General features: G+C 42.9%; 1 protein-coding gene across 1 annotated transcript; it reads right to left on the reverse strand.

Moving 5' to 3' along the window:
• Window positions 1-3,218: 3,218 nt before the first annotated feature.
• LOC147852424 (DUF21 domain-containing protein At2g14520-like) lies at window positions 3,219-4,026 on the reverse strand. The gene is given in 1 exon segment (XM_087333900.1): window positions 3,219-4,026. A coding segment is annotated over 1 exon segment (621 nt). The 5' UTR covers window positions 3,840-4,026.
• Between the last annotated feature and the right edge of the window lie 9,229 nt (window positions 4,027-13,255).

Consider the following 13,255-nt stretch of genomic DNA (forward strand, 5'->3'; position numbering starts at 1 on the left):
TAGAGAGGTGGTTTGGTTCATCAATCCTTGGAAGGCATTGATGTGTTCCGTCATACTCGAGCCATCCTGATATTGGAGCCTCACAATTTTTCGAAATATAGAGACTTGGTTCACGACGTTCTTGTTTTCGAACATGATGCCAATCTTCTTTCATAGGATGTCTGCTTCTATTTCTTCACCGAAGTTGTTGTATAGATTCATGTCTATAAAATAGCTTATATATGCGGCCTTCAGATGCAACACTTCCCAAGTCGTTGCATCGATCTTCTCAGGACTTTTATCTCCGAATTGCACCAACAGCTAGAGGTCTATGCACACGAGCATGTCTCTCATCTTCGACTTCCACATTGAGTAGTTGGAGCCGGTTAACTTAAACATGCCGCCGAACGAGTCTTCCATCGCTCTGATACTACTTTGATAGGAATCAACCAGCCACAACCGATTACACATTCGTATGCGTGTGCAGAAACCAAGAACTAGTACACAAACAAAGTCGTGAAGACACAGGGACGCAGATATTTTACGTGGAAAACCCGAAATGGGAAATTCAACGAGGGTTCACAAACCTTGAGAAAATGATCACTATAGTAGAGAGGAAGTACAAAATACGGAACTCAGAGGCAACGACCTTGAGTTCTCCTTCGTCTGACAGACGATTACATCATTACACTCTCACTCTCTCACTCACGGTTACAGAGGCAACTACCTCGTTCAAACTTTTCAATAATGATTAACTACCCATTACTAAAGTTTTCCCTAGTTGCTTATAAACAAAAGCAACTTTCTAGCTATTTACAAGTATAACCCATAAGAACATTTTAAATTATTTACAATTATAGTCTTCCGAAACGATTACGATTACGATTTCGATTAATTACCCATTACTAAAATTTGCTTTAGTTGCTTATAAACAAAAGTAGCTTTCCGGATATTTACAAGTATAGCCCACAAGGGCATTTTAGACTATTTACAATTATAGTTTTCCGAAACGATTTCGGTTTTGGTTTTCGATTACGATTTCGATTTGGGGGGGGGGGTTGCTTCGGACCATAAAATGACTTTTTGAGTCAGCACACCGCCGACCTGTTCAGCTCCGATTGAAAACCGGGTGGTTGGATCATATTGACCTGTTCTTCAAGGTCACCTTGAAGAAACACATTCTTCACGTCCATTTGGTGAAGATGCCATCCCCTTGCCTCAGCAACAACCAGTACCACACGAAACTTCGTCATCTTCGCTACCGGAGCGAAGGTCTCGTCGTAGTCGATTCCGTGGGTTTGTGCGTATCCCTTCGCCACTAACCGGGCCTTGTGTCGGTTGACCAAACTATCGACATTGTACTTTACCTTGTACACCCACTTGCAGCCGATCGGTTTACATTGTCTGGGAGGGTTGATGAATGACGAGGCTACGATTGATAAGGTTACAAACGTGGAACTCAACGTGATGAGGCTAGAAACTCGGGAAGTTGGGAGCAATGAGAAGACGCTAGCAACAATACAAGAGCATAAAGATAGAGATGTAAATCAAGGAGAGAAGATGGGGCTAAACAAGAATACTAGATTGACGTGTAGGTGACTTGTGTTACAAGTATTTATACTCTAAGTTGAAGTACATGCATTAGAATATTGGAACCTTCTAGAACTTTGTAGATGTCTTGAGAATATACCTAGATCATGTACATCTTATACAATGATATGTAGATATAATATATTTTACACAATGCTCATATGAAGATGGTTGAGCATGGTGTATTGTTCATGTGAGGTTGTAAGTTCAATCCTCACCAACTATATATTTTATGTCATTGTATTGTGACATTATCCTCCCCTTTACGACCGCCTTTTCGAAAGTGTAGTGCAGGAGTGAGTGGAGAGTGGAACACCAACTGACATTAGCAACCATGTGCAGTTCTCACCGAAGATTGGAACACCAACGAACGTGAGTGACCATGTGCGGTTCTCACTGGAGACTAGAACACCAACGGGCGTGAGCGACCATTGCGGTCCTCACTGGAGACACGAACGCCAATGGATGTGAGCGACCATGTACGGTCCTCACCGGGACTGCGAACACCAACGTGCATGAGAGACCATGTATGATCCTCATCGGGAATGGGTGTGAGAGACCATGTGCAGTCCTCATTGGATATACGAACACCAAGGGGTGTGAGCGACTATGTGCGGTCCTCACCAGAGACACGAACACCAACGGGCGTGAGCAACCATGTGCGGTCCTCACAGAGAACTGGAACACCAACGGATGTGAACGATCATGTACGGTCCTCACAGGGAACTGGAACACCAACGAGTGTGAGAGACCATGTGTAGTCCTCACGAGGAACTAGAACACCAACGGGCGTGAGAGACCATGTGCGGTCCTCACCAGAGACACGAACACCAATGGATGTGAGCGACCACGTGTGTTTCTCACCAGGAACTGGAACACCAATGAGTGTGAGAGACCATGTACGGTCCTCACCGGATATGTGAACACGAAAGGGCGTGAGAGACCATGTGCGGTCCTTACCGGAGACATGAACACCAACGGATGTGAGTGACCCTACATGGTTCTCATCGGGAACTGGAACACTTGACGACAATGACGGCTAGGAAAAGTAGTGTTGATGACGACAACAAGAGGGTTGAAGATGATGATGTCGAAGATGAAGCAATGAAGGAAATGATTTTGATGAAGTGTCTTTGGAAGCAACGACTTTGACTATGGCAATGATGGAAGCGGAGAAAGAGATGAAGAGGATAAGAAACATACAGATCGAGATGTTGAGGTTTTGAAGAAACACAAAGACACATATACCAAGGATGATAGAAAACACAAAGACAGGGATGAAGGTGATAGGAAACGCAGAGAAAGTGACGAAGATAATAAGAAACACATTTAGATAGAGATGAAAATGGTAGGAAACACAAGGAGAAGGATGACAATGACAAAATATGCAAAGATAGGGATGTGGAAGATGATAAGAAGTGCAGAGATATAGAGATGATGAGATGAAAATAGGAGATAGAGATGAGAAGAAACTAGGAGAGAAAAGACAAAGACAATGATGAAAAGAAACTAAGAGATAGAGATGGCAAGGAAGATAGAAAACGAAGGGATGTTAATGATGGTAACTCTAGAAGCAAGGGCGAAGACGAAGATGGGTAATGCTTATAGTTGGAAGGGATTCAAACTATCACAGACACAACAACCCTAGACTACGACATAGCACGAATGACGAGGCTATGACCGATAAGGTTACAAACGTGGAACTTAACATGTGTTAGTTCACCTCGTTTCCTAACCTTATTCCCATGCATATTAACAAGAGTCATAAACTATGCTCTCCGAAACAACGCTAGATGACTTTTTCCCAACACGAAATCCAATAGCTTGCTGATAGGATATGTAATAGAGAAAAATAGAATGACTAGAACTCGTACAATAGGTGTCATTGTTGCACCAACTGCTAAGCCATATCTTGTGCAAACAGCTTGTGGGAGAATCTCACAAAACATCAAAATCAGTGTTACTGATATCAAGATGGCACCCCAAGCATTTACCAATGCATCAAGAACTATGGGCAACACCTCCATGGCAAGAGCATTACCAATTAAAAGGGTGCATAGCAATAAATGTTGATTCTTCACAACTGGGAGAATTTTTGCTGCATATTTCTGATCCTTCGTGGTACCATATTTGATCAAAACTTCTAAGTCCATGAGACTGAGTGACATCAATCCAAGGGTGAGTCCGGACATCATGCCAACAAAGAGAACAAGCCCAACAATGATGAGGAGATAAATCCAAAAAGTCGGTCCACAACAATGCTCTGTCATTCTGTATTTGACAGTTGCAATAATTCAGAGAACCCGATGTTTAAACTCTTTAAAGCCTGGAGGCCTAGATCAGAGTGCTCATCAGTCAAATGTTGGGAACAATTGCATTTCCCTGTCAGTAATCCAAGGAGAATTTCTTGAAAAGGTGAATTATCGAGTTCACCATGTTGAACGAGTAATCAGCAAGTTCGACGTAGCAATATAAGAAGCGAGGCTGGTGTGAAGGTAAGTATGTAACACGAACTGTTAAAATGATGATTTTGGCGGTGTAGGTGATGGAGCTATTATTATATTCACAACGATTCTTTCTTTCTTTCTTTCCATCTTTTTTCTTCTCCTCCAGGCTCTTCCTCTTTTATTTTTTTATCTTCTTCTTCTTCTGTCCTTCTTCCTTCTTCCTTCCTCTTCAAATCAGATTCTATTGAGAACATAAATCAACTATTGGTAGCCATGCATCAACTTCAACTTGAAAATGAGAATCTCTGGGAATCTCTCTAGAAACTCCAAGCTAGGACTGTAATGGAATTGGAGAATGAAGAACCCAAGTTCCCTCCTACATCAAGGAATCTCCAATCTGTAGAGCTTGGCCGCTCATCAATCCTCGCTCCAATTCCTCTTCATCCCACTTCAACTATAGAACCCAATGTTAGTTTACCCGACAAGTTCGATGGCACAAGGGCGTGATTCCGGGGGTTCATAAATCAGATCAAGCTTATTATCCAGCTACAACCCCAAAGATATGCGAATGATTTTTGCCGAGTTGGCCTCGTTGGGACTCTCCTCTCGGGAGTTGCACAAAGCTAGTTCGCACCTTTGGTTGAAACATCATTGCCACTTCTCAACAATTTTCCTGCTTTCCTAGAAGAGTTTGAGGCGACATTTGGGGATACGGATTGGCGTCGAACAAGCCTTAACAAAATCTATTCATTACATCAAGGTAAGTGTCCAGTGTCTGTTTATGCATCTGAATTTAGACAATTGGCATGTGATGTTCAGTGGGACGACCAAGCCCTTTGCGACCATTTTCATCAGGGCCTTCAATGTGATGTTAAGAATCTAGTACTAAACTTCCTGGAGCCGACTTCATTATCGCAAACCATCAAGCAAGAAGTCAGTTGTGACAACCACCTTTTTGAACTTCGACAAGAGGAATGGGCGACTTCCAAGTTGTCTCCATTTCTCCACGTTAAACCTATGGTACAACCCCAAGTGACCGCGAGATCGTCTCCAGTGACATTGTTCAATGATCCTATGCCGATGGAAATTGATCGAGCTCGAGCCCCACTCACCACAACCGAATGACACCATCGATGAGCCAATGGGCTATGTCTATATTGCGGCGCCTCTACCCATCGAATTCATTTTTACCCACTCAAAAGCAATCTGTGACGAGTCTATCGGGACAATCCAACTAGTGAATCTCAACATTCGGAAAACGATGATGTCCAACTATAGTAGGAGCTATGCGGTTGGACAACAAACATACATGTTGCTCCTAAAGTTCTACAAACGACTTTTCCTTCGAGGTAACTCTCTGTTTCTAGTCTATTTCAATTCAATCCTTAACGCTACTCGATTCCGGGGCCACGACATGTTTTATGGATGAAATGTTCGTTCGTAAACACAACTTTCCTGTTGTCTGGTTGTCCAAGCCTATCCCTATCAAAGCTATCGATGGACGAATGCTCTCCTCTGGCACAGTCACCAAAGCCACGACCCCCCTCATTTTGCAGCTTGGGACCCATCATGAGGCCTTATCATTTTACCTGATCACTTACTTTACAACCGCAAACTCACATGGAGGTTGGAGCGGCTTCCAATGTCGTTGTGTCAAAATGCCCCGAATCATTTTCTGTCGAGCACTCCGCCATTCAACTCAGACCAATGCACTCAGATGCTCATGCCCCAGTCACAATGCACTCCATCTCAATGGGCAATGATGTAGAGTCGAGCACCCCAACTTTGGTTCCTATGAAAGCCAATCTGAACTTGCTTCCATCCAAATATGGTGACATTGCTGATGTGTTCGAGAAGAAATGTAGATCACTTATCGGAGCACCGACCATATGATTGTCCAATCGATCTACAGGAGGGCACATCTCCACCCTTTGGGCCCATTTATGGTCTCTCTGAACCAGAACTAGAGGCTCTTCACACATATCTTGATGAAAATTTGGAGAAGGGCTTCATCCAACTATCTAAGTCACCAGTTGGGGCCCCCATCTTGTTTGTGAAGAAAAAGGATGGATCATTGCGTCTATGTGTGGATTACCGTGGCCTCAATAAAATCACGGTATGTAATCGATACCCTTTACCTCTCATCCCAAAGCTCCTTGATCGCCTTCGTTGTGCACAAGTCTTCTCCAAGATTGACTTGCGGGGAACATACAACTTGGTTCGGATTAAACCTGGTGATGAATGGAAGACAACATTTTGTATGCGATACATGCACTTTGAGTACAAGGTAAGGCCTTTTGGACTCACCAATGCTCCAGCTGTTTTTCAACATATGATGAACGACATATTTCGAGAATATCTCGATCACTTTGTCGTTATCTACCTTGATGACATTCTTTTCTTCTCGTCGAGCATTGAAGAGAATACTCACCACGTTCGATTAATTCTCTCGAAATTCAGGGAGCATGGCCTCTATGCCAAGAGAGAAAAATGTGAGTTTGATTGCAATTCCATAGAATTTCGTGGTTATGTTATCTCCTCCCAGGGCATCACCATGGATCCAAGGAAAATCAAGACAATTCAAGAATGGGCCACTCCAAAATGAGTAAAGGATGTCCAGTCATTCCTTGGTTTCACAAATTTCTATCGGCGATTTATCAAGGGGTTCTCCGTCATATTCCAACCCTTGATTGAGCTTACTCGTAAAGGGATGTCGTTTCAATGGACTCCATCTACTCAACACGTCTTCGACCTACTCAAGGAAGTTTTTACCCGGGCTCCAGTCCTCCTTCACGTCGACCCTACTAAGCCTTTTGAAGTTGAAACAAATTCCTCTGACTTTGCCATTGGTGCCATCTTATTCCAACCCGATGATGATGGCATTCTACATCCGGTGGCGTACTAATCCCGAAAATTCACAACTCTAGAAATAAACTATCCCATCTACGACAAGGAGCTCGCGACTATAGTGGTAGCTTTCACGGAGTGGAGACCTTACTTGGCTGGGGCACAATATCGGGTTCAGGTATTAACAGATCATAAAAATTTATTGTATTTCTCAACAGCCCGTACTTTTAATCGGTGGCAGACCCGTTGGTCAACTTTCTTAGCCGACTATGACTTTGAAATTGTCTTTCGGCTGGGGGCACAAAACATGAAGGTTGATGCTCTTTCACGATGGTCAGATTTTGAGTTGAGCCCAAGGGATGATGCCTATGCTCAACAATCTCAATGTTTGCTTAAACCATATCAATTCCAGCTCTTCGCCACATGCATGCTCCATGACGACTCTTTGCTTGAGGAGATAGCCAAAGCACTTCCCACCGACAAATTTGCCAACGCAATTCAAGGTCTTATTGATCCGTCTAAATCCAAGACCAAGGAAGTCCTTGACCGCTTCAGATTCGAGGGGGGATTGCTTTACCGAGACCAACTCTTATATGTTTCGTGTTGAGAAGCAAGCTCAACAAAGCTATGTGATGCTTATTCAGAAATAAGCTATAGTAGCTATTAGCTAATTAGCTACTAGTGGACATAAAGGTGAAACAACTATTTAGCTATGCACAACTATTTAGCTACTGACAGCTATTTAGCTATAGACAACTAATTAGTTGCATATATATAGGTCACTTATGTACTTAGGTAAAAAGTAAGTAGAAGAGCGAGAGTAGTGCAGAGAGAAAGAATAGAAAAACAGAAAATAGATGAGAGCAAGTTGACCTCTGCGTGTAATGAAGTAGAAGCTTTTTGGACTATGCAGAGGTAAGTCTCCTTCCCCTTCCCCTTTTTGTCTTGAGCACTGAACGATCCAGCACATCATGATCCGCTGTGCACACAGAAGAGCCGTAGCGCCTTCGTAACATGGTATAAGAGCAGAGTTGCTCATAAAGAAGCTTAGAACGATACAAAGATATGAGAAGTTTGTTTTTGGTTGCTGATCTGAATCGAAGAGAGTTGTGTATGAAGTTAATGCTAATTGAAAGAGAAAATGGCTGTAGAGAATGCAAGCCAAATAGTTACAAAAAAATTAGATAAAAAAAATTTCCCGGCATGGAAATTCAGAATGACAAACTTCCTTATGGGGAAAGGATACTGGGATTATATTGAAGGAGACCTAGAAGAGGCTCCAGAGATCCTTGAAGAAAATGCATCTGCTGCACATATAAAAGCATTTAAGGAATGGAACCAAGGGGCAAGAAAAGTATTGCATTGGTTGTCACTTAGCATCTCAGATTCCATGCTTGGACACATACAGGATGCTATGCTTCCAAAAGAAGCTTTGGACAGTTTAGTAAAAATGTTTGCAATGAATAGAAAGGCAAGAAAGCTTCAGTTGAAGATTGAGCTAAATACCTTGGAAAAAGGTAAGATGTCAGTAAATGAGTATGCTCTGCAAATAAAGAGCATATGTGAATCACTTGCTTCTATCAATGTGAAGATAGAAGATGATAATAAGGTGGAAATATGCTTAAGAGGCTTCGGACCTCAATATAAAAGCTTCAAAACATCTATTCTCACAAGGGATAGCATCCCAAGTTTTCCAGATCTGGTTTCAATGCTTGTAGTAGTAGAAAGAAATCAAATGGATGATGTAAACAAAGGAAACTCAGAGAATGAGGGGCAAGCCCTCTACAATAGTGTTGGAAGAGGCCATGGAAGATTTGGTTCAGCTAGAACCAACAACAATAGTTATCAAGGAAGAGGACAACATGCTGTAAGTGGAAGAAACAACATCAGAGGCAGAGGGAGCAATCGAGGAAGAGGTAAGAAAACCTATTTGAATGATGATGGTTGTGGGTATTGTGGAAAACTAGGCCATACACAGGCTGAATGCTTTAGAAAGCAAAATGATGAAAAAAGAGGGAAGAGACAACAAAATAATTATGCCTCAACCAATGAAGACTGTGATAAAGATGGTGCATTTGTGGTGCAACATGAAACAACAACAGTGGCTAAATGTTCACAGAGATGCAATGAAGAGTTTATGTGGTATGTAGATTCTGGGGCATCTAATCATATGACAGGACATAAAAACTGGTTTGAAAGTCTAAAAGAACCAAAGATTCTTGGTTATGTACAGACAGGTGATAATACTACTCACCAAATAGAGCATGTTGGAGATATCCAATTGTGGGAAGACAAAGGAGAAACAAAGTATATGCTGAATGTTATGCATGTTCCAAACCTTACAAAAAATCTGATTTCTGTTGGACAGATAGTAGAGCAAGGGATGCAAGTTAAGTTTAAGCAAAGTGGATGCTTCATAGAGAAAAATGGAAAGCTCATTGCAAAAGGAAAACGAGAAGGAAGGATGTTTGTGTTAGATGTGGATATGCCCAGGAAGATTACAACCATGTTTACAGAAGGAATGAGTGTAATCTCAGAAGTGGAAATGTGGCATAAAAGAATCGGTCACATAAGTATGCAAACATTGAAAAATATGTTGAGGAAAGATGTAGTGGCTGGACTGCCTAAGTTGAAAGACTGTGAGATGGGAAAAGTATGTGAAGCATGTCAATTTGGAAAGCAAAACAGGTTGCCTTTCCCTAATGAAAGACATGTAAGCAAAAATTTGCTGGATTTGGTACATACGGATGTATGGGGACCAACAAAAGATACATCAATTAGTGGATGTAAGTTTTATGTTACTTTCATTGATGATTGCTCAAGAAAAACGTGGGTTTACTTCATGAAAGAAAAAAGTGAAGTATTTGATTGCTTTCGTAAGTTTAAATGTATGGTGGAAAAGTAGGCTGGAACTAGAATAAAATGCTTAATAAGATCTGATGGAGGAGGAGAGTACTTCTCAAATGAGTTTTCTGATTTTCTATGCAACCAAGGAATAAGAAGACAGTTCACATGTAGATATACTCCACAGCAAAATGGAGTTGCTGAGAGGAAAAATAGAACTTTGGTGAACATAGCAAGAGCCTTAATGACAGAAAAAAATATGCCATTGTATTACTGGGCAGAATCTGTAAACACAGCAAATTACATTCTAAATAGTTCTAGTTGGTGTTCTAGTTCTCGATGAGGACCGCACATGGTCGCTCACTCACGTTGGTGTTCTAGTCTCTGGTGAGGACCATACATGGTCGCTCATGCCTGTTTGTGTTCGAGTTCCCGGTGAGGACCGTACATGGTCACTCACACTCCTGTTGGTGTTCGAGTTCCCGGTGAGGATAATACATGGTCGCTCACACTCACGTTGGTGTTCCAGTCCCCGGTGAGGATTGAACATGGTCACTCACACTCATGTTGGTGCTCCACTCTCGCCCGTTGGTGTTCCAATATCTAGTGAGGACCACACATGTCGCTCACGTTCACCCGTGCTCCTATTTCTGGTGAGGACTGGTCATGGTCACTCACTCCTCAATGTACTTTGGTTTTCTCTTTTAGCTCACCCCTACACCACGCTTTTGAAAACGCGGCCGTAAAGGGGAGGATAATGTCACAATACAATGACACAAAATATATAGTGGGTGAGGATTGAACTCACAACCTCACATGAACAATACATCATGCTCAACCATCTTCATATGAGCATTGTATAAGATATATATTTGATCTACATATCATATTATAAGATGTACATGATCTAGGTATACTCTCTAGACATATCATATTATAAGTTCTAGAAAGTTCCAAGTTCTAGAAGGTTCTAGAATATTCTTCAAAATATTCTAATGCATGTACGTCAACTTACAGTATAAATACTTGTAACCTTTTTGGTCCCTTTCAAGGGATTCAACATCAGTCATTGACACACCAATCTAGTATTCTTGTTTAGCTCCATCTTCTCTCCTAGATTTACATCTTTGTCTTTATGCTCTTATATTTGTCCCTAACATCTTAAGTTCCTCATCTCCTCGCTACCAACTTCCTGAGTTTCTAACCTCATCACGTCGAGTTCCACATTTGTAACCTTATCGGTGATAGCCTTGTCATCTGTGTTTTGACGTATTCTAGCGTTGGTGTGTCCGTGACATAGGTCCCGAGTTTCATTGGCATCGAGTACCCACATTTCTTCTTCCATAGCAGCACGCCAATTTGTGTCTTTTGCTGCTTCTGCGCAGCTCTCTGGCTCATGCACTTCCGCCACCTTGGTCATGTACGCATAATGATACGCCATGTACTCATTGTATCCGTAGCATTTTACGGGGTTCTTTTGGTGGGTTGACCGGCACAATTTTTTGTTAGCCGGTTTGAGGCCCTTCTTGGCCTGTTTCGACTTCGTTTTCGAAGATCCGGCTTCATTCTTTCTAGAGTCAGAATCACTTTGATCTGACTCTTCGCTTCCGGTGTCGTATTTTGGCATCTTCTTCTTCCCCTTCTCTGTGCGCGTGAATCGTCTCCCCGGTTCCTTGCGTGGGGTGAGAATGGTAGAGTCTCCACCACTCACCGGTTCTTCATCCAACTGGTCATTCCGACTCAGTTGCTCATATGGCCCACTTAGCCAGAATGAGATCAGATTCTCATCTAGAGTACCAAATTCTCGATCTTCTTCCTGAACCTCTCCGGGTTCACTAGCCCCATCCCCCGAAATCAGGTCGTCTTCGGGAGTTGGAGCCAGTAGAGAGTACCATGATGCCGACAGTTCATCAAACTCGACATCTCGACTTACTTGGGCCTGTTTAGTCTGGGGGTTATAACACTTATACATCTTTTGTTCATGCGAGTAGCTGATGAGTATCTACTTCTCCGACTTCAGATCCAGCTTCCTCCGCTTCTCATCTGGAACACATATGCTATGCTACTGAATATCCGAAGGTGTCTCAAATTCGGCTTCCGCCCAAAATACAGCTCATGTGCTGACACCTTATCTCCGATCCAGTTTTGGATGTAGACAACCATCCGGACCGCCTCAACCTAGTAGAATCGGGGCATGCTTTTCTCCTCCAGCATTGCCTTTGCCGCGTTGACAATCGATCGATTCTTTTTCTCGTCCACAACGTTTTGTTCCGGTGTGTATGAGCAACGGAATTCTCTCCGAACTCCTTTTTGCTACAGATAACTGTTGAATTGGCCGAAAGCCATTCGACCGCAGACACTTGATCTTTCTTTCTGTTTCCCTCTCGACTAGGCTTTGTAGATTCCGGAAACAGTTGAAGACTTCACTTTTCCTCTCAATGAGGTAGATCCATGTGTGCCGGTTGTAGTTGTCGATGAAGGCGACAAAATACCGAATCCCATCAAGACTAACGTTTTGTGTCGAGCCCCATATATCCGAATGGATTAAGTCAAAATTTTTACGGCTCCGGTTTTGTTCGGTGGGGAATGGAAGCCGGTGTTGCTTTCGGAGTAGGCAGGCTTCACATATTTGGGCTTTCCAGCCACTGAATTTCGGCAATCCGGGAACAACATGTTTCGATTGCAAGCCTTGAAGCCTCTGGTAGTTGACGTGGCTGATGTGCTTGTGCCAGAGATCGATGTCCGATTCATTCTTCTATCCTTTGGCGAACAAGGCAGTGCCGATGTCGTTGGTGTCGAGGATGAACATCCTCCCGTCTCTGCGCCCTTGTGCAATTATCCGGCCTTCTTCCTCGATGAAGGTCCTGTTGGGAAGTCGGTCCCCCTTGTTGAAGACAAAGTCGTCTATGCGGAAGATCAAGAAGCATTCGATCCCTGTTTATTCCCTGCGTATGACAGATTGTATGTCGTTGCACAGAGAGAGAGAGAGAGAGAGAGACAGAGAGGCACAAAAGGCTTTCTTTTATAAAGCAAATAATACAACAACCAACCTTACAAAAAGGTTACAAGGTCACTATATATAGTGACCGACTTAGGGCAACTACCCTTTATGCTAATTACATAAATGGCCAAAACGGGATAGTGTGAATACGTCCATTATACACATGTATTCGACACTCCCCCGTAATGGGCGTATACATGGGTTATCTAAGATTACAGGTATAGACTTAGGTTCTCGGACATATCAGCTTTGTTCGAGTCGGCAGGGTCCGAAGGCAGAAGACCGAACTGGTCGGGTCGGAACAGTGGAAGCCGATCATTAAGGAACTGATGTCGGTTGTCGGGAACCATCCTGCTCTGTGTCCGGCTCTAACCGGACTGGTTTGTCGTTACGCCCATCTGATGCCGAAGAGACCGAAAACGGTCTGCCGAAAGACACTTGGTCATTCCATCTGCGACATTGTCGGTTGTGGATATTTTCTCTAGACCGATTTTCCCTGAAATGACGCAGTCCCGAACGAAGTGATATCGAACGTCGATATGTTTGG

This window comes from Azolla caroliniana, unplaced genomic scaffold (assembly GCF_043228905.1).
Source record: "Azolla caroliniana isolate FFs.n. ecotype wild unplaced genomic scaffold, voAzoCaro1.0.p SCAF_18, whole genome shotgun sequence".
Taxonomy (NCBI): domain Eukaryota; kingdom Viridiplantae; phylum Streptophyta; class Polypodiopsida; order Salviniales; family Salviniaceae; genus Azolla; species Azolla caroliniana.